The 21,268-nt window shown below is 40.5% G+C and overlaps 1 protein-coding gene across 1 annotated transcript in view; it reads right to left on the reverse strand.

Moving 5' to 3' along the window:
• Positions 1–1,646: 1,646 nt before the first annotated feature.
• The window catches only part of si:dkey-91m11.5 (PH_BCR_vertebrate and RhoGAP_Bcr domain-containing protein), a 42,099-nt gene continuing 22,477 nt past the window's right edge, over positions 1,647–21,268 (reverse strand). Inside the window, exons 2-23 of the mRNA XM_052068190.1 lie at positions 19,357–19,529; positions 17,848–17,952; positions 17,286–17,471; positions 15,192–15,299; positions 14,916–14,976; positions 14,772–14,824; positions 14,527–14,667; positions 12,611–12,732; positions 12,292–12,457; positions 11,835–11,954; positions 11,574–11,649; positions 11,388–11,492; positions 11,214–11,288; positions 9,841–9,938; positions 9,574–9,705; positions 5,435–5,494; positions 5,140–5,249; positions 4,745–4,884; positions 3,741–3,875; positions 3,550–3,655; positions 2,818–2,980; positions 1,647–2,742 (exon numbers count right to left, since the gene is read on the reverse strand). Coding sequence (XP_051924150.1) covers positions 2,653–2,742; positions 2,818–2,980; positions 3,550–3,655; positions 3,741–3,875; positions 4,745–4,884; positions 5,140–5,249; positions 5,435–5,494; positions 9,574–9,705; positions 9,841–9,938; positions 11,214–11,288; positions 11,388–11,492; positions 11,574–11,649; positions 11,835–11,954; positions 12,292–12,457; positions 12,611–12,732; positions 14,527–14,667; positions 14,772–14,824; positions 14,916–14,976; positions 15,192–15,299; positions 17,286–17,471; positions 17,848–17,952; positions 19,357–19,529 — 2,525 coding nt within the window. The 3' untranslated portion in view covers positions 1,647–2,652. The remainder of the gene's footprint in view (positions 2,743–2,817; positions 2,981–3,549; positions 3,656–3,740; positions 3,876–4,744; positions 4,885–5,139; positions 5,250–5,434; positions 5,495–9,573; positions 9,706–9,840; positions 9,939–11,213; positions 11,289–11,387; positions 11,493–11,573; positions 11,650–11,834; positions 11,955–12,291; positions 12,458–12,610; positions 12,733–14,526; positions 14,668–14,771; positions 14,825–14,915; positions 14,977–15,191; positions 15,300–17,285; positions 17,472–17,847; positions 17,953–19,356; positions 19,530–21,268) is intronic.

A 21,268-nucleotide genomic window follows, 5' to 3' on the forward strand; every position in this document is an offset into this window, starting at 1 on the left:
GCTAAAACACTATGTGGAAAAATTATTCAGTCATGCTTGAATGGAAGTAATTCACACATTACTATGCGCTGTGTTAAATCAGGCTTCTTGGTGTTTTTGCTTTGCTACGTACTGTTTTAATCAGCATCATATTCCCAGGAATGTGTGGATGAAATGATAAACGTCGCAGGAGAGAGACTGGACCACCAAAGATTCAGTTGAGAGAGGGGTGTTGTTATATACGGTATTCTTGTTAGAATTACTGCAAACACCCTTGGTCGACCATATACAGAAGTTAAGAAAGTGCAAGGATTATCAACTTTTCCATTGAAAATGTGGTATATGGTGATTTGGCTGCCTTATTGGAATTACAATTTTCATGAAAATTGAACTTCTCCTTTCGGCTTGTCCCTTTTCAGGGGTTGTCCACATCATCTCAGTCTGGCCTCTCAACCTTTTTCTCCAAACTTTCCTGTCTGAGTTGTCCCTCTGAAGATGTCATTTCTGATCCTGTCCATCCTTGTCACTCCTAAGGAGAATCTCAGCATCTTTAACTCGTCTTTTGCCTATTGCTAGTGTCTCTAGACCACACATCATGGCTGGTCTCACAACTGTTCTGTAAACTTTTCCCTTCACCTTAGCTGACACTCTTCTATCAAAAATCACTCCTGACACTTTTCTCCGGGTGTTCCATCTTGCCTGCACTCTATTCTTCACTCTTCCACAGTCTCCGCTGCTCTGCACTGTTGATCCTAGGTACTTAAATTCCTGTACCTTCGCCACGTCTGCTCCCTGTAACCTTACCGTTCCACTGTTCTCCCTTTCATTTATGCACACGTACTCTGTCTTACTATGACTGACCTTCATTCCTCTTCTCTCTAGTGCAAACCTCCACCTTTCTTGGTTTTCTTCTAGCTGCTGCCTACTCTCACTACAGATCACAATGACATCTGCAAATTGTCTGACCTCATCCGTCAATCTATCCATCACCAAAGCAAACAAGAAGGGGCTCAGGGCTGATCCTTGATGCTGTCCTACCTCCACCTTGAAATCTTCTGTCCGTCCAACTGCACACCTCACCACTGTTGTACTATTCTCATACATGTCCTACACCAATCTAACTTACTTCTCTGCAACCCCTGATTTCCTCATACAGAACCAAAATTCCTCTCTTGGCACCCTGTCATAAGCCTTCTCTAAATCTACAAATACACGGTGAAGCTCCTTCCGACCTTCCCTGTACTTCTCCATCAGCATCCTCAGGGCAAATATTGCATCTGTGGTGCTCTTCCTCGGCATGAAACCATACTGCTGTTCACAAATCTCCACTTCCTGTCTCAATCTGGCTTCAACTACTCTTTCCCAAACCTACATCGTATGGCTCATCAACTTTATCCCCCTGTAGTTGCTACAACTCTGTACATCACCCTTCTTATAAATTGGTACCCGGACACTCTTCCTCCACTCATCAGGAATCTTGTTTGTGTCTAATATTCTATTAAACAACCTAGTCAGAAAATCAACCGACACCTCCCCTAAGCACTTCCATAACTCCATTGGTATGTCATCTGGACCAACTGCCTTACCATGACAATTGAACATTTTTTAAAAATTACCATTTAAATGTAAATTGTAATTTCAGACGCAATGGCAATAACATGACAAAATGAGGTCGTCAAGTAAATCTTTATTTCGAGAAATCATACAAACACATTTGGTCAGTGTTTACTAGAAGCAATTGTGTATTACACACAAATCACAAGAGTAAAGTGTTTCAGTTTGTGCCGACAAGTGTTTCAATTCTTGCAATGATTTGGAAAGTAACTCCTAATTCAAGCACATTGTGTATTCCTACACACCTTCAAAATTAATACTGCAAGGGGTGATAACCCTGTTAACACCACTGGAGTGTTGAATAGGAGTCAGTTAAAGGGACCCATGAAATTGCTCTCAAAATGACAGCAATTCAAAGGGAGAATATTGAAGAAGGAATGCAAGTAGAAACACCAACACAGCAACTCAAGTTACATAAATCAAATCCATGGCGACTAACAAGAACAGAAGGAGCAAAATACGAAGAACCGACTCAAGGAACTTTAAAAAAATGCCGACATCTAGTGAAACCATGAACTAAAACATTTTGACAAGAGAATGTGTGGATATCATCATTACATATTGCTGAGGTTTTACACATAAAAGTAGAGCCTTCCAATTTATTTCAAGTACAACATGCCTGCATGTTGGATGCGAACTACAAATTTGCATCTCTGTGTGAATGCAAAGTGAACCCGTGGCACAAGCCGAGGAGTAGGTATGAAAACCTCAATCCGTTTCTATTCCACCAATCCACGGTCACCGGTGACAAATCCTTCAAGCAAATGACAAATTCACTCTCCGTGGACTCACCACTATTGTACGTGATGACAGGCAGAAAATCATGGCGTTAAGAAAAAGTCATTAAGTTAGAAAAAGTGTTATAAAATATACAATTCATCAAGATACAATTTGTGCATATATCAGGGGCGGGAGGGGGGGGGGTGATAAACCACGTCAACGCTCATCCACATCCAAGCTCTTGATGACTGATGAGGTGATTGCTCCATCTAGTGGCGTTATTGTGCAACATCCATTCCTTGTTCTGAAGACTTGTGTTTAGCATGTAAAAAAATCTTATTATAATTCATTCGAGAAGAGAAGGCTTTGTCGTTTACTGTCAGGTGTTGGAATGCCCTCCAGCTGAAGAAAGTAGAGTAGAACTTGCACCTGAGAAGACAAAGGAAGAAGTGAACAAGCATCGACAGGGCAGCCGATGTTTTACTCTGTGCTGCTGATTTCTACCTGCGTCATGACCTCCAGAGACCAGCTGTCATTCATGGAGATCGGCTGTGAACTGTTAATGGTGATTTTGCTGTCTTTCTCGGACGGTCGAAGCAAAGTGGGTCCAAAAACGGTGGCCAGATTGTGCAGAGACATCTTGTTACAGCTCTCATTTTCAGCCACCCTATCAGAATGGGAGAAAAGGTTGTCGATTTCACATTTGGGGGATGGGCCAGGTATTCGTAGAAGTAAAAATAACAAGAAGAATGTAAAATGTGCAAAATATGCACAGTTTATTTCAATGCTTAGATAAGTGACTCATTTTTTTTTAATCTTATGATTTGAAATAAATGTAATTCAAGTCAAATTTATTTGTGTAGCCCTTAATCACAAGAGGCTCAAAGGGTTTCACAAGCCCACCGTTGACAAATATGAGCAACATTAATGAATTATTAGTCATACTCAAAACAGTCCCACAGGCTACTTCTATAGTTCTTGAGGGTAACCCACACGGAAAAAAAAAGATCCTTTAGATATACTTCATTTGAACATATATATCAGTTGCACAAACGTGCGTCATTTCCCGTGTTTTCATCAGAAATAAATAAATGATATTAGTTTAACAAATGTTAATCATGTGCAATAAAAAATGAAGTTTTTGTTTTTTTTAGCATGGTGCCTGTGAGGACCATGTTGGTGATTTGGTCATACCCTTGACATGCAACATGACATGTTATGTCAGGTGCGTTTTACCTTTTCAGGTGGTCGAGTAGAAAGAGAAAGGTGACCAGATTGGGTTCTGGTAGAGAGAGCAGCAGGTTGAGCATGCAGCTCTCCTTTGCCACACTGTCAGAAAGTGCTGCATGGCAACACAATATTCTGGATTAGGGAAAGTGTACTGAAAAAGGTTTTTAAAAAAAATAAAAGTTGAATTTGTGACTGACCGATGCCTCCAGAAAAGTTGGGGTACAGCTCATCAGTGAAAAGAGGCTCAGGTAACTCGCGGAAATACAACTTCAGTGTACCGGCGATGGCGTTCACGTCCATGTCCCGCATCATCACCGACACATCTTTGTTGTCTGTCAGGAGGACAAGATAAGATCTGTGACGTCAGCAGCTTTGAAAGAAATTTAGGAACAGATTATTCATTCAGGGCTCAGTCTTGAACTAGATCGAAGGGCATTGTAAAGATTATGTACCCTCCCTGGGGGGTAAAAAACAGTCTGCACTGAAGGAGTTCTCATCATAAAAGGATATTATGAAAAGAGATACTCAGGCATAATCTATAACGTTCTACAGCAGGGGTGTCAAGATGGGAGGAAAAATGGCAATACTTTCTCAGGGGGCCACTGATGGCCATTCCGACCCCCGCTCAACCTCAGTACAGTTAATCACTGAGTCACGTTAATTTATTTTGAGTCTGAATCTAAAAAGAAAGTAGATAAAGTGAACGGAAGATGTAGTGGTTGAGCGTTAAATGACAGGCCCAATATTGTGTTGTACATTGTGGTGATGTCTTCAGTTCAAATCATTCATTCATTCATTTTCCGATCCGCTTTATCCTCACAAGGGTTGCGGGGGATGCTGGAGCCTATCCCAGCCATCTTCGGGCAGTAGGCGGGGGACACCCTGAACCGGTTGCCAGCCAATCGCAGGGCACGCAGAGACAAACAACCATCCATGCTCAGACTCACACCTAGGGACCATTTTGAGTGTACAGCCTGCCATGCATGTTTTTGGAATGTGGGAGGAAACCGGAGTAACCAGAGAAAACCCACGCAGGCCAGGGGAGAACATGCTAACTCTACACAGGGAGGCCGGAACGGGGATTGAACCCAAGACCTCTGCACTATGAGGTGGGCGCGCTAACCACTGAACTACCGGGCCACCCCAGTTCAAATCAATTACCATAATAAATGAGGCTTTATCATATTGAAGTGGAACTCACTCAAATCAAAGGCACCCTTAAGAGCTTGGATGTCAGTTGCAACGCCAGACACCCTGTAGATGCCCACTTCCTCCATCCCTCGTCGCTCGATCTCTTCAACACACTGTCTCACAATGAGGGGAACCTTGGAGCGCTCCCGTCTGGTAAAACGAGGAAAACAAGGCTTTGGTCAGCGAACTTAACTCAACAGTCAACAAACCAGGAAGTAGCCTACCATAAGTCAACAAACCTAATAGGCGGACCAACCACGCAACATGAGGTGTGTATAAACACAAGACAACAGAATCTGAATCAGCCTCACCAATGGCACGGCATGTGTTCTTTTGGATCATTCAGCATGTTTAATAACTTATTCGTTTTCCTGAACTGAATTGTGCGGCAAATGATCAACTCACTTTGTTACAACATGAATTTTCACCCCAAACACACCAGACTGTTTGCGTGAAGGCATGCGCTTGAGACTGAACTCTCTGCTGGTGAACTTCATCGAAAGCTTGACCTCAACCTGAAACAGGAGAGTAGAAAAGGAAGAGGAAAGCCTGTTAGATTCGCCTAAGTCCTTCTGTCAGCTTAGAAATGAAACATTTGGCGGAGGAGAGCAATGTTCATGTTGCAGCTGTACGCTGTGGTGTTATTTCGGCTGTTCTTTTTGGTCACTTTTACGACGACACTCCGTCTTGTCTTACTCACCCCATTCATAGCAATGACAGTCCGCTGCCAGTCTTTGTTTTGCAAGTTCTGGGGATCCAACTGAAAATGAAAACAGTCAGTGTGCAGATTGTTACTTCAAGTAAATTTCACTATTAACAATTTGGATAATATCGACAGTATGATGAATGATGATACTTGATTTTCATTATGGATTCAATGCTAAGCAAAATGACAACGGACACTCTGTTGTTCCTTTTGAAAGGAAGACCTTTCCGAATTCAAAATCAAAGTGACAATTTGCAATACGACAACATCCCACCAAAAAACATTGAGTCGGCCTTGCATCATAGAAAACTTTTTTTTTTTTACGCAATCATTTTCTTAAAACTGCAGCATACCGGTAGTTTAATTGAAAAAGAAGTCTTTTAAAGACCAAAACTAAATTTCACAAGGGTGAAATACATTCCTCTGAATGAAATAACTGGAGGAAAAAAGCTAATTGTCAAACAAATCTGCTATGAGACGCTAACATCTTTAGCAGGTCCATTGAGACACTTTGTATTTGTATGTTTGTTTACCTTTGGTCTGAGCAGACTGCTACGAACTCTGTCCCAAAGACGGGCCCCCCTACTTGCAAATTTTCTGGGGGCCAATTCAACCTCTTCCTGCCATACACCGACTGTCTGAAACGCGCCTTCCTCATTGGAATTACACTGACTCATGTTTCCTGCATGAGCCCGTCACCTTTCTAAAAATGTCCCTTTGGCAAACGATGGGCAAAAAGACAAGAAACAACAACAAAGCTGCTCTACGGCGTCGAGCAGATTCAGCAGGTCCATCTTGTACGAACGTCCATCCGCTGGCCACTTTATCTTTGAGTGTCTCATCATTGAAGCCCTGGCAAATTCTTCCCAAACTTTCCTAATACATTGTCACATATTTTCAGAGTGCTTATTCCAGCAGGAATCAGGAGAAAGGAGCAAAGCCACACAGCCCCGCTGCCTTTGTGTTGTTCTACTTCCCCGTTGGATTTGCGAGATTAACTCCTGAGAATCCCCTCCTACCCTCATTATCAACGTGCTCACGCCTGCGGTTGTTTATCGCTGAATGCCACCTTGGCAAGAAATTTAATGGGATTATCTACCGATTAATACAAATTACTGTAAATATTCTCCTCTTCACAACAAAGGAATTACTGTATTCCATTGTGTTGCATGAAAATTCAAGGCAGCATTGTTGCCGTCTCCAGAGAGCGGTTGCCTTTTTCAAATAAGCCAAATGAAAGAAATGCTGTAAAGGTCACGCTCAATGTTGCGGGATAGTGACAGTGACAATTTGACACTTGACTATTACATGTGTAACTCGTGAACATACTTTGTTCCATCCATTCTTTGTAATGCTTGTCCTCACGAGGGTCACAGGCGTGCTGCTGGGGCCTATCCCAGCTGTCTTTGGATGAAAGACTGGCAGGGTACCATTTACAGCAATGCACAAAATTATTTATACTTTAGCCACAAGATGAGTTCCATTTGGCGAATGGATGTATTTTAGCTGGATATTTCTTTTTCCCTTCAAAACTCACGAGTTTTAACCAATCTTTTCAGCAGCAGGGAAATCCCTCGACTGGTTTATCACAGAGCGCTTTGTGTATTCCTCCATCTGGACCAATGCCAACAGCTACATTTGGTCAACCCAAAGTCTAATCCACCCTCTGTCACAACACTCGATCAGAGGTCAAGCTGATGTGACCCACCAGCTAACAGACACCTCTCACTTCTTTATGAACAACAAAAAGAGTGTCACGAGCATGATTAGACAAAAATGGACCAGTGGACAGCAATGCAGATACATCACAACAGGTAGGTTATTGGAATAAATAAAGTTCAATAATGCATTCGATCTAGGCATTTGTTTTTACATTCTATACCTTTAGTTGAACTCCAATATTAAAGGGTTGGGGGGGGCGGTCAGGATAAATATTTGTTTCCCTTATTCTTGTGACATGTTCGGAATGAATTGGGGAGGGGGGAATGTGTTGTGCTTGGGAAATTATTTCTTCTGTTTTATAACATACGATTGGAAAGCTTTATAAATTTGCTTTTTAATTATACTTTTACTCTTGAATTGTTAAATAATTAAACTTTGTAGGTCAGGTTGTTGTAGAGTTCAAATTGCTTTGCTTTAGCAAATCATGTGGAAAAATATAATATTTTCAGGATATTAGAGAATGAATTCACCAACTCAGCGTTTTTCAACCGGTGTGCCGTGAGACATTGTCAGGTGTGCAGCGGGAAAATATCCAATTTGTATGGCTGTGCGGTCTTTCAACCAGAAAGTAATCATGTAGTACCCTCTCATACCGCTAGGGAGCAGCAACAGCTAACCAATTGCCTTGTGTTTCGACGAGAGACAAGCAAATTTGTGACGCATGAATGCAGGACGACGGTGAAACAATACATATGAAAGATCCCTCATCGATTTGGAACTTTATACCTAACTATATTTTCTCAACTTGGTGGTCTTAACTTTGTACTTTTATGTGACTACAAAAGAGAAAAAAATCCCGTGGCTTTATCCAATTTCCACAAACAAATACTGTTGGCCTGGTCCTTGATACATAAACATAATTTTCCCCTCATAAATGCTTTATCTGGAATAATCGTTACATATTATACAAGAATAGATCATTATTTCTCCATAATTGGTTCAACAATAAAATAGTCCTGGTCAGTCAACTAATCAATAATCAAGGTTTCCTTTTAAATTACTCTGAATTTTTAAATAATTTTAATCTACCGATCACCCCAAAAGAATTTACTACAGTCAGAAGCCATTCTTTCTGGAATCCTGACCCTCTTGAAAGGGGTGGACAGAACAACCTCCACACCAACCCTGGACCCCAAAATGACTGCTATTCGCAAATCCTGTTTTACGTCAACATCAATCAGAAATAACAACCGTAATATACAATCCCTATTCCAAAAAGATATTTCAACAATCACACACATCATTACCTACTGGTCTGGCTTTGATGAGAATCTACACTGGGGAAAAATCTGGTCTCTCCCATACAAATACCTCCTGACTAATAAAGTAAGGGAAATCTCTTTTAAAATGATACACAAATACTATCCCACGAAGCATTTTCTTCTTAGGTTCAAGAAAGACATCTCTGTTGATTGTTCATTGTGTGGAATGTACCCTGAAACAACGGTTCACTTGTTCTGGCAATGCCAGTATACCAACACATTTTGGAAAGTTTTATCCAGATTTATCATTGAACATATTGACTTTGACTTTATGCTATACTGGAAAAATGTACTATTTGGGTTCTACAAAAATAAGGAAAAAAAACACTAAACAAACCTTCATTATAAATTTAATAATCATTCTCGCTAAGTTCCACATCCACAAATGCAGATGGAATAATTCAAAACCTCTTTTCTTAATTTTTGAAGCAGAAACAAAGCAGTACCTGAGCTCTATTACGGATTCCAAAAACAAAAAAGCTGTTAAGACTCTGGCTATATGCTCCTTATTTGAAATTTTTGTCTAAAAATCCCCTGGCTTCCTTTTTTTTTTGGTATTGGTTGCACGTTTGTTTTATTTTCTATTTGCTGAGAATTGTTTTCTGACTTGTTCAATAAACATTTGGAAAATAAATAAATAAATAAATAAATAAATAAATAAATAAATAAATAAATATCAAAGATGATAAAATACTGTTTTTTGTGTTCATTTGATTCCAATTCAAGCTCTTATAACGTCATTCTTCAATGTTAAAAACGGTTATAGTAACAATATGGGGCGGGTGGGGGTCGGGGGCGGGGTGTTGACATTTTCAGCTAGTGTTGTGCCGCAAGATTTTTTTTTCAATGAAAGAAGTGTGCCTTGACTCAAAAAAGTTTGAAAAACACTCCACCAACTATCATACAAAAAAATGACAATTGATCCCTGTTGGTGGTTTATGCACTTTTAGTTATGAAAGGTTTATGTTAAATAAAAAAATAATAATAATAACTTTCATCCATTTTTTTTAAAACAGCAATTGCAGGATGCTGATGAGCGGAAGCCCATCTCTGACTTACTGACCACGCTAGTGCCAGTCAATCACATGTCAAAAACCCACAATTTTTTAACTGGCAAAAACTATGAGAATTTGAAGCAACATACTGTACCTTTATTTGTCCTTTGACCATAATCTTGTCCGTCATCTCTCCATCGTCTTTGCTGTGCTTGGGCTTGCTGTAAGACTTCTCATAGCAGAGCAGCCTTAGCGTCTGGGAACCCTCCAGCTCAATCTCAAACTCCTTGCATGGAAACAACACATCATCTCAGTAAAGATCTGTACGCGCCATACCATCCACACGTATTACACGTGGAATGCAACAGATGTGCTGCATGACAAACAAGCCGAGAGATGTCTTTCTCTATAAAGTTCTCACCTCATTCCAGCTGGGCTCAGTCGAGTCCCTGTACACGCGCGTTTTGGCTTTGTTGACAAAATAACCAAAGGAATCCACCTCAAGAGAGCAGTAAAGGTCTGATGTATACAAGCAGACATTGTAGAATTAGAGAGGCATCAATGAGGCAACACAATGAGACCTACGCTTCCCCTGTAATGTTGTTTTATTCTACTGTTACGATTTCAACAAACGTACTTTCACCAACGACTTTTGGAGTTTCAGCAAACAATGAGAACATGTCATAATGCATACTCTAACCATTTCAAGAAATGGCTTTTGGAGTTGAAGCAACAAACGAGAACGTATCATGTTTCATGTCAAGTCATGTTTGAGACCATTTGTACAAAGTATTCCAAACAGATGCGATTGCTCTAAGACTGCAAGGGAAGCTCAGCTTCCCCTAAAATGTCAAAGAAATAAGTGATCAAATATATGTGTGTACATACAATTGTGTGTATATGTCATTGACTAAGTATGCACAACAATGCGCTCAACTTTTGTTCTGAATCAGCTTCTTATTACTGGTTACGGCGCGACTCTTTTCTCATTCATTCCCGCAGGTTCACTGTGCTTTAACTGTGTGGACGCTAAGTGTCTACAGTGCGGACGCTGGGCGTCTAGCGAGTTCACGTAGGTTGTCCCAATGCAATGAAACAAGACGATTCATTGGATAAATGCTGGTTTTGTCCCGCCCACCAGACGCTCATCGTCTCTGGGAATCTATGGACAGTGGGCGTGTATCAGCTGGCCCAGACGCCCAGCTTTTCTGCATCATGATTGGATGATCTGTCTGAGGCTGAATCTCTTTTTGATTGACAGCGAAATGAGCCAATCACCGATCATTTAGTGTCGGCATCCGTGGGAGTATTTTTCAATTCTCATTCTGTTCGGAGTGAAACTGGAGACTTCTAACAATCTTAGCGACACCCTCTTTGTTGAAAACGACTAGCGATAGATTATCAAGATGTTATTTCTGGAGTGTTTTATTGTAGTTGCTTGTGTTTGCAGACTGACTTATATCACCACAGTTAAGACTTTGGAAACGACGCCTTGTTGGTATGACAGGGTCACAGATCATTTTCTTGAAAAAGAACGGAGAGTAGAGTTCACGTATAAATAAACGGACACATTTTATGATGTAGGCCGAAATTGAGCTTCCCCTCCTCGACAGACCAGCATCCGCCACTGATTCCAAAGTAATCCCGTTTGTTCCCCGCCCCAGCAGCTGTTCATCCATCTCAGGGTCTCGGAGACGCAGAAGAAATTCCCGTACAAAGAATTACAATATGTGACGTCATAGCTAAACTCTAAACGGCCCAGTAAAGTCAAAAACAGAAGAAAAGATCACTCACTCAAGGTTTGTTTGAGACCGGATGCAGAGTGTACAATGACGTTTAAAAAGCCGTACAAACCCGGGGATTCGTCATCTATGTTGGAAACAGAAGTGAGTATACATCTTCAGACACAACTCTTAAATTGCAAGTATGTTTCGACGGCACAACTAATTAAACTATCATGAACCTCACCATCTTTGTTCATGGTCACTGGAATATTGTGGACAGTCTGGAGTTTCACACATGAGTTAGTAAGCATCTGCAGCTCGAGAGATGTCAGAGAGAAGCTCTTGAAACCTATCAGACAAAGTTCAGACACATTTGTATCAGACACAAATGGACTAGAGCACCATCAGAGATTTTGGGGGAATAACTTGCATTTCTTTTGCTGCTCGCGAATGATCTCCCTCCACTCAGCACGTTCGTAGTCGGATGAGATCAGAAATGTGAAACCCTGAATGGCACAAAGGGACTTGATGGGTTTATTGTGGTTAAATATTGCAATGACGAGCCCTCAACATCGGAGGGCAGCATAAACTCATGAACAGAACAATAATACTTCATCTGCTAAATCAGCAGGCATTACAGTGTTCCACAACAAAACACTTAAAATGTACAAATAGTGTGGAGATTTTGGACCTTGCCATTCCTGTTAGCCACTCTGAAAGCCATGTTGGGTGACATGAGGAGAAGCAGAGACTCCTGCTCTGATAACCTCTTCTTCAGACGCTCCATCGCCTTGGGTCCTTTGATGGCTCTCTGTAAATCAACAAAAGCAGAGGTTTATCCTTTGGGGTTGCCTTTACTGGTGGTTGGCGTATCTTTCTCATTTACGTGATCAAATATCTGTCATCTACAGAGCAAGCAATGCTTTAAGTATAGCTCAAGACACATACATACAAATACATATGCATCCAGAAGTGAGAAGGCTCAGTGCTGCGCTCAATAACACAATGGCGGGACTGGCGTCCCTCACAGCAAAAAAATTAAATCAAATCAAAATCAAAATTTCCACGTTTTGGTCAGGGATTTTTACTAGTTTTGCTCTGTTGTGGATTTTTAACCTGGAACGTTCTCTCTGTGTGGGCATGCTTACCTTTTCTCTGTGGATCTCATTCTTAATCTGGGACAGTTTGATCTTCATGGCATCAATTTCCTCATCCTGGACTAAAGGGATAGGGGTCGACTCGCAGTCCTCAATTGTCTGAAAGGTCAGGTCGGCGAGAGGAATGTACCACTTGCAGTCATACTGTTGTCCTTTCCTGTGAATGAGCACAATGCAAATGCAGTTTATGCACCTTGGTCACTTCACATGTCTGTCTGTTTTGCTTTTACTTCAGAAACGTTTTCTTTTTTCTGAACGAACAAGTGGAACATTTAAGTTACAGGCAAGGTATTGACTCAGACTCCCTCACCCTGCAGCCTGTTTCTTCAGCTTGGTACAGAGCAGCAGGTCAGTGAAGAGGAAGACATGACGGAGTTTCCTGGACCCTTCAACCAGCTCCACCATGAAGCGGTCCCTCAGAAGCTGACGATTCTGACAACAAAAAGCTACAGTTACAGAAGCTGCGACATTATTCGTGAGACTCTGGTGGAACTGCAAAATAGAATGAATTCATTTACATCTGTCTGCCACGACTGGATCAAAATAAAATGACGTTGATGTACTTAATTTCAGAATGCAATAGATTTGTTCTCAGGTAAATGCTCCCAAATTCAAGCACCGGGTACCTACATGTTGTTTAATCTCAGAAGACCTTCCTTGAGTATATTTCATTTACCGTGTCATTATTCGCGTTGATTATGTGTTTCCTCGATGGGGCGAAACGCAGGTATAGCGCTGCACTATAAAGTAGGTTTTTGTTTTGTTTTGTTTTGTTTTTTAAAGAAAACAGCATTCTGGAAGAATCTGGTCAAATTTTAAATTCTTGTACAATCCTTTACCAAAAAGTGAAGGACAGAAAGTCAAGATAGACAAACAAACTGAGAAAATTATCCCCAAAAGAGCATGAGAACATAAACAGACTAACAGTATATGTATGTAAATTAATTTCACAAATGAATGACTACTTATTTAAATACAAAACAACAACAAAACTATTGTTGGCTCTGGTGGAGCACTGGACCTTAAAATGAGAGCTTACTGGTACTCCTCTTGTTTGAGGCACACATGGCTTCGAGTTGTCAGCACTTTGACCTCTGGGTGGAGGTTGTTTACATTGTGACGCTGCCCATGCGAGACTCTGTTGCCAAACACTCACTACGGTATGAAAAAAAAAAAAAGAAAAAGGAAATCGTTGCAGGACGAAAGGCACTCCGTGTCTGGCCCTGTCCTGGTTTCAAAACGTGGTAGGAGCACATCCGCTTATTGCTTTGATGACACAGAGGGGATGGCGGATCAATCAATAATCCAATGGAAAAAACAGCTTTTAGTGCAGCCTTTCTTTCTAATCATTGGCTACAATGACATTGAGTACTATATAGAGTACGATTGAATGTGCACTTTCAACTCGGCTGTGTCCCCTGCGACAAGCGAGTTCTAAGATATTAGCAAGCTGGGTTCAGATGCTTTACACTCAGGCAGAACATCGGGTTGCTCTATGATGATGAGACCTTTTCTAGGTTAGTTTCCGGGACCCAAAAGTGGAAGCACAGACACACCGAGAAGGATGGGAGGGAGCTCTGAGCTCTGAGCAAATCAAGAGGCTTTCTTCATTTCCAACACGGAGATCCTGACCTCCTGTGTTTGCACTGGTTAGTCACAAGCTTCCTTTTGCTCCACTTCCTTCACAACTAAAGCAGACAGGCTAAGATGAGTCAGTGGGCAACTTTAATTATCAGAGCTTCCAATTACCTTGTGCTTTGCCTTGTTACCGTCAACACCCACAATAGAGGGGAACCATGGAAGATGATGTAATCTTTAATTCTGTCAAGTCATTTTACCTGAATTCTGTGTGCCTAAACAACAGTTACAGAATCCACATTAAGCATCTTGTCATGTTGCCATTAGCATTCATTTCAAAGCAACACTGTGGCAAATAATATCTTGACCGAGCTGCAAGAGTGGCTGTGTAGTCCTTTTTAGGTGTGCTGTAACAAAGCGCTTAACAAAACAGTTAACATAAAGTAAAATAATAAAGACAACACATAACATAAAGCACGGACAGTCATGCAGTTCTAACCACTTTTCCATACATAATTGAAGAAACGATTACCATTTCTATTTTGTGTATAATAAAGAGTCACCTATTTGATACTGGTCTGCTCAGAAAAAAAATACATGATACATATTTTCTTTATCATACATGATTATGTTCAGTGATGAACTGACCTCTCCCTTCTTTACTGTCATTGAGTGTCTACGAGGGGTGATTTCTTCATTAATGCTGGACAGAAAGTTCTGTGAGATGCGCAGGGCATCCTGTAGCAGTGGATAGTCAGGGTGGCTGGAGGGGGTGTGCTTCAGTAAATCCTAAAACAAAAACAACCAAAATTAAGACAATTTCTGTCCCCAATCTCCATGCCAATGCCCAAGTAAGATAAGGCTCTCCATTACCACTCCACAGGTTGACTTACATGCAGAACCAGTGTGCTGCGTGTCACCCGGTCTACGGGCTTGTAGAGAAGGGCTGGAGACAAGGAATCAGCTTAAAAGTCATCACGACTCAACAATACGAATACTGAATTATGTGAGTGCCAGTCATTTTACTCAAAACTCACTTTCCAGGGATTTCTTTCCTGACTGGTCTTTGCTGTCCTTTGTGCCTCTGACCTTGAGGTTCTGTCAGGAAGATGAAGTCATAAACATCAACTAAGAGCAACTTCCCCATAGCATTGTGCAATTAAAACAATTAGTGGCACCACAAAGAGCTTTTGTGGCTCTGTACACTTGCGAGGACCACTAAAAACTGCTCTATCATCACTTGTCCCGGGCAGCGGCACCACATCAAACGCTCAACTGCTGCAGTTCCAGCTGTGTGTAGTCTTATTACATACCTCAGATATCTGTGCAAACTGTGTGTTTGCCTGGCAGCACTTGTCTGCTGTCGCCACAGCAACCTTATAGTTATCCACAAAGGCCCGGTACACTCCAAGCTGGCTGGCCTAGAGGACATGAGGAGAAACCAAATTTGATTCCTTCACCTGACATCAGAGTGATTAAGTTCTTTTAAAGGCACTGGGGAGAGTTAGAGAGTTAGAGAGTTAGAGAGTTAGAGAGTTAGAGAGAGAGAGAGAGAGAGAGAGAGAGAGAGAGAGAGAGAGAGAGAGAGAGAGAGAGAGAGAGAGAGAGAGAGAGAGAGAGAGAGAGAGAAAGAGAGAGAGAGACTTCCCACAGTGGTCTGATTCTCCAATTATTATTCAATAGTGAAAAAAAATTGACATAAATATCTATTTATTTACTATTTAAGAAAATAAATGCACAGAATTTACTGTGTAAATATATATTTAGATTAATGTTCCTAAGTTAACAAGGGCAGCTTTTGGGGGATCACTATGGCAATAAATTCATGCGCAGAGATCATACACAGACCAATCACATGAATTACAACTCCTCCTAGGTGGCACAACCTGTGAGTCAAATTTTGTAGTGCAGTAGTGCAGGGGTATGTGAGGCAGACAAGCGGTGACGAAAGGAGCAAGGAAGTAAAGTCAGGGTAAACAGGAATTACCGTATTAGGGATGAAATGACAATGCATGCTAGCTACAATGTTCTCAATCACGGCTTCAAGAAATTTGCTTGAAGTGAATGAGAGCAACTTCTGTGATTGAAAGAATAATCATCTGAATACACTAGTTTTACAGCTATCCATCCATTTTCGATCCTGCTTTTTCTCACTATTGCTGTGGGTGAGCTGAAGTATACACACTGGTCCGGTCGCGAACCAATAAAATTCATCTCTGAGGCAGTGATTCTCGGTTTTATTGCCCCCCAGGAAGAGGAAATTCTTTGTATCTCCTGCTCTGTGCTGTGTGTGTGCATGATAAAAGCAAAAATACCCCACCCCGTTAAACTAAAACTCCCTGCGCAGTTTCTGAAAAATGACAGCACCACTGCCACCTACAGTCGTGGATGTGCAATTAACGTTAATCTAGTTCAGCCAAAAAATTCATGTTGGCCGAAACGGAAAACTCTCATTCCCTGCACGCATGTGCTTCATATCACACTGTCAATAAATTTCCTCCTGCAAACATGTTAAAAATTTTTAGCCAAGTCATGTACACTGTTCACCACTTTATTCGATAAAACAAAATATGGAATAACACAACATTGCATATATCCTACTGCAATAACCCAATTTAAATGTATCTTACGTAAACAGAGGGATAATGCATTATTGTAAGATACTTTACGGATAGTCTATAGGGCATGTCAGTTGCCTTGTTGTCAAACTGTGTTATAAAAATAATCGTGTCTTTCTTCTAAAACCAGGGAGACGGCAGCCGCTGGGAATTTGCCATGCCACAACATGCCATGCGCTCGCTTGATTTGACATAACACAAGTTACAAGAGAAAGCAAAGCGAGTGAGGGAGATTTGTCCCGTCTACATATAAACCATGCGTGAATGTGTACGTCTTGCGCCAAAATCATATAAGCTCTTATCCAGTAATCTCCTATAGAACTTTTTGTTCTCCTTTACTGCTTGTCATACGGTGAAAAGATGCTTTTATGGGGCTGAGTGATGACTTCAGGCAGTCCAACCACATGTGCACTTTAAAACATACACAGCCATAGTTCATGAAAGGTCTCCATTTTGCTAAGGCAACAAGGTACAACATTAAAGAATTCTCATTCTGATCATTTCATTCAGAGGAAGTGCTAAGCAAACTTATATTATCCCATTATATGCTTCCAGACCATTGTGTTTCTCTACTGGTTAATGATTCTCAGCTGCGTGTATGTTAAATCACAAGAAGCAGAAAAACAGGTTTGGCTAATGTGCCAGAGCATGTCTTAACCTGACCATTTTCCTGATGCAAAATATAATTCTATGACTGATTCCTCGTGTTGATTTTTCTCTTTTAAATTGCAGTTGACAATACAGAAACGCAGGGCATTAAGGTGGCAAAATGTAAAAATGAGATCATACCAGTCTCTGGAAGAGGTCTCCCACACACTGCTGGTAACTCCAGTCTTGAACACGAGGAAGCAGAGCGTCGTAGAAGTCTTTATGGATCTCATGGAGCTCGGGCACTTTAAAGAAAATCGTCTCGATCTGCTGGATGGTCAGCATTGGTTGCGATGTTGTGGCTGCTGCCCTGAGAGGCTTCATGGGCTTTAAAGAACAAAAACCCATGAGGTTATTGATGAACTGTATGGAAACAAGCGTTTCAAATACAATTCACGTGTCATTCAGAAATGGTGTAATGCTTGCTTCCAAAAGATTTCTTAAAAGAGGGTAAAAAAAATAAAAATAAAAAAATACATGTACTGTACTGGCCACACTTAAAACTGACTATTATTAAGCTTTCTACCGCCTTATTACTTATTACTTATTACTGATTCGTCTTACTGTTTATTGTATATGTTAAATCGCTCCATGTACAGCACTTTGTATGCAGCGATGGCTGTTTGAAAGTGCTCTATAAATACTGTTGACTTGACTTGACTTGACTTACAGTATGATGAAAAAGTGTGAGTGTTGAACATACAATCAAAAGTGCTTCTAGGTGGCTGAGGTAGGTCTCCTCACTGGCCAGGATTCCGGACAGAACCCACTTCCTCATCTCCACTCCTTTTTCCTGATCCAGCTCGACCTGACACGAACATGGACATGACCGAGAAAAAAACAGCGATATTGGGAAATCCTGTTGATGAATGTGTGACGTGCTGACCGCACACATGTGGCTGCAAATATTGTTGTAAGATTAACGACAAGGATTATTTTACTACACTCTGTAGGAGTTTTACATTCCATGGGTCTTGAGTCAGACACTAGCGGTATCTTTAAGAAGATAAATGTGTTTCTAGACCAGGGCTTATTATTTCAACAGGTCAAAGACATCAGTCATCTCATTGCAGTCTATCACGTTGGGGACTTAATCTCAGCCATTACATTTCCTCAATCAGTGTTGAAGACCACCAATCAGAAGATAATAAGACTACACATACAAGATGAAGACAGAACCAAAGAGGGGAGCGAGGTATATCGTATTGGCCCGAATATAAGTGTGGTGTTTTTTGCATTGAAATAAGACTGAAAAAGTGGGGTCGTCTTACATTTGGGGTCGAGACATTATACCCATTCATGACGCTAAATGGCGCCAGATATCATTGAAGCGAATGCTGAACTTGACTCCCCAGGCCAAAGTGAAAATAAAAACTGCGGTAGCACGAAGAAGAAAGATAAAAAATAGCGGTAAGAAGGAAAAGAGAAGAAAATGATAGAAGAGATAACAGAAAATGGAGAAACGTAGGTTAACCGGCAGCTGAGGAGAAGTTATGACGTAATTTCAAAAACCAGAAGCCATTCAATTACGATTGTGATTGGACTTTAGTTTACATATTTAAATCTTCAGATATTAAATTTGAATGAGGCAAAATAACATGCTTTTTCTCTCAAATATCTTGTTGTAATCATTTGTTTCAGATGTACTGTAATCATTGTCTGTATAAAAAATAATTTGGTGTTCAAAAGTATTTTTTCAAACTTGAGTCTTGAAAAAGAGGGGTTCGTCTTATAATCAGGGCCGTCATATTTGGGCCAATACGGTACTATATATGGAACAGTAAACCCATTTTACACAGTTCTTATCTTCATTAGGGTTGGGGTGAGAAGGAATTTAGGTTTGAATGTAAGTGTGGATGCTTGCTTGTCTGTACAGAATGTGTCCTGCAATTAGATGACGACCAGTCCAGATTGTTAGGTAGTCATCTTAGATAGGTACCAGTTCACCCGTAATTTACCCCTCGTGCAGATAAGCGGTATAGCAAATTGATGGATGGAATAGTCCTACAAATGCTTAACAGATACACAACACCGCGGCCAAGAAGACAGCCCGCCTACTATTTTGCCAGAAAATAAGGTCCACCCACCATCTGATAAAGTATTCTAAGGCACTATCATTCAATATTTTAACATACAAACCCACAAATAATGGCACATCACAACAGTGGAGGCCAATATACCTTTTAGAAGAGACAGTAAACTTTGACATTACCGACAGCGTAGACTCCAAGGAACCGGATGATTGTGTGTCTCGGCTGCAGCATCGACTTTTAGAGCGGAGCTGAGGAGATGAGGGAGCAGAGCCGCTGAGGGACAGAGCATCGTGAGAAGTTTGCTCTTCTGACTGGTCCGGGTCGTAACTAAATGATGCAGGGCTCTCGTTGTCTGTCAGAAACAAAGGACAGATGTAAGCCATGAGGTAATAAAAGTAACAACATGAGATGTTTTTAAATCAATGAATCAAAGTTTTGAGCAAATTTGCTTTGATATGTCTACCCTTCAGTAGAAATCCAAATAAAGCTCATAATTGTTCATTGGAATGCCAATGTGGATATTATGAAGCCGGATAAGCGGACACAACTTTAATGGAACACTGTTCAATAAGAATGTTTTGTGTCCTGGCTTATTTTGCTGCTGGCAACTGCAATTCACATTTCAATGTCTTTGGTCAGCAGCAAACAGTGTTACCACAGTAACCTTGGAAAAGTCATTGAGTTACTTTAGTGAATACTTGAAATAAAAAGTAACAAAATTGCTGATAACCGATTGCCTGGCTTTAGAAGTAACCAAGTTAGATCAAAACTTACTTTGAGCAGAATTCGACGATTACCATTAACATAAAAAGGACAACTACTTTCACCAATACTTTATTGAAAATTTTTTAACAGTCATGTGTAAGGATAAGGTTTTTATTACTTTGTATAAATAACAAAACAACAGCCTTTTTTACTGAAACTAAATTGTGAAAAAATGGTCAAAATGGCTTACTTGTTTTTATTTTTAAAAATTGTTTTTCTTGACTTCAATTTCCATAAAAGATTTTTTAAATATGTAAAATATAAATTAAAGAACGTGTTTTATGACAGTAATGGCAAAATATAACATTTATAATTCATATTGTGTGGAAATATAATTCAAGGACTTCCTGCATTCGCACTCAGCTGCTTTACAAAACCTGTCAGGACTTGGTAAGCTTCAATGCACCGTGCCGCGACTCCAAATATTTCTTTGATTTACATACATTCTTGCTGCTGGAGGCTGTAAATTTCCCCATTGTGGGACAAATAAAGGATATCTTATCTTATCTTATCTTGATCTTTAAGCTACACTAGAAAACACTTGTCTATGGTATGGTGTGTACCACCAACCTGAATATTTTCAACTTTAGATGTCACAAACTCGACATAGGGACTCGAAAACACAAACATCTCAACTTTGTGCATTGGTATGTACACGTCAATGTAAAAACGTGACTTGGCGCATGAGTGAACTCTCTCCTCAAGACGCTTGGGGGTAGATAACCTCTCAACTCAACTGTATTTATCTAGCATTAAAAAAAATAAATTAAAAAATAAAACGTTGCATGCAAAATGTTGCACATGGAGCAAAAATTATTCATACGCAAACAGACAGCTTAACCCTTGGGTCCTTCAAATGAAAAAAACCCTAAGTTACGCATTTTACAATTTATGTAATGATGTATTTTGTGTAGAGCTGTCAGTTTAGTGCGTTTTTATTGGCATTAATTTAAATGAATTTTAACGGGATTAAATTTTTTCTCGCGAGATTAACGCGGCACACGTCACAAGCGGATGTTACGTTGCTCTATAAATACACCAGAAACAAAACAACAAGCGAGCTGCAGAAGTCCACACCCATGTCTGTTTTGCCAGCCACGGCAGCGCGAGACACCGAAAACGGATACCTAAAGAGTTTATGAATGGAAAGTTTACTTTTAAAAAGTTGCCATATTGCTCCACTGACAAGACCAAAGTTATCTGTTCTTCTTTCTCTCTCTGTATCATACAGGTATACCATGTATGCCACTGACGAGATTTTACGTGTTTGGAACTACAGTGCACTCCGCTTAATAGAACACCATTGGGCCGAAGCGCTTCTGTTCT

Source organism: Hippocampus zosterae, chromosome 6 (assembly GCF_025434085.1).
Source record: "Hippocampus zosterae strain Florida chromosome 6, ASM2543408v3, whole genome shotgun sequence".
NCBI lineage: Eukaryota > Metazoa > Chordata > Actinopteri > Syngnathiformes > Syngnathidae > Hippocampus > Hippocampus zosterae.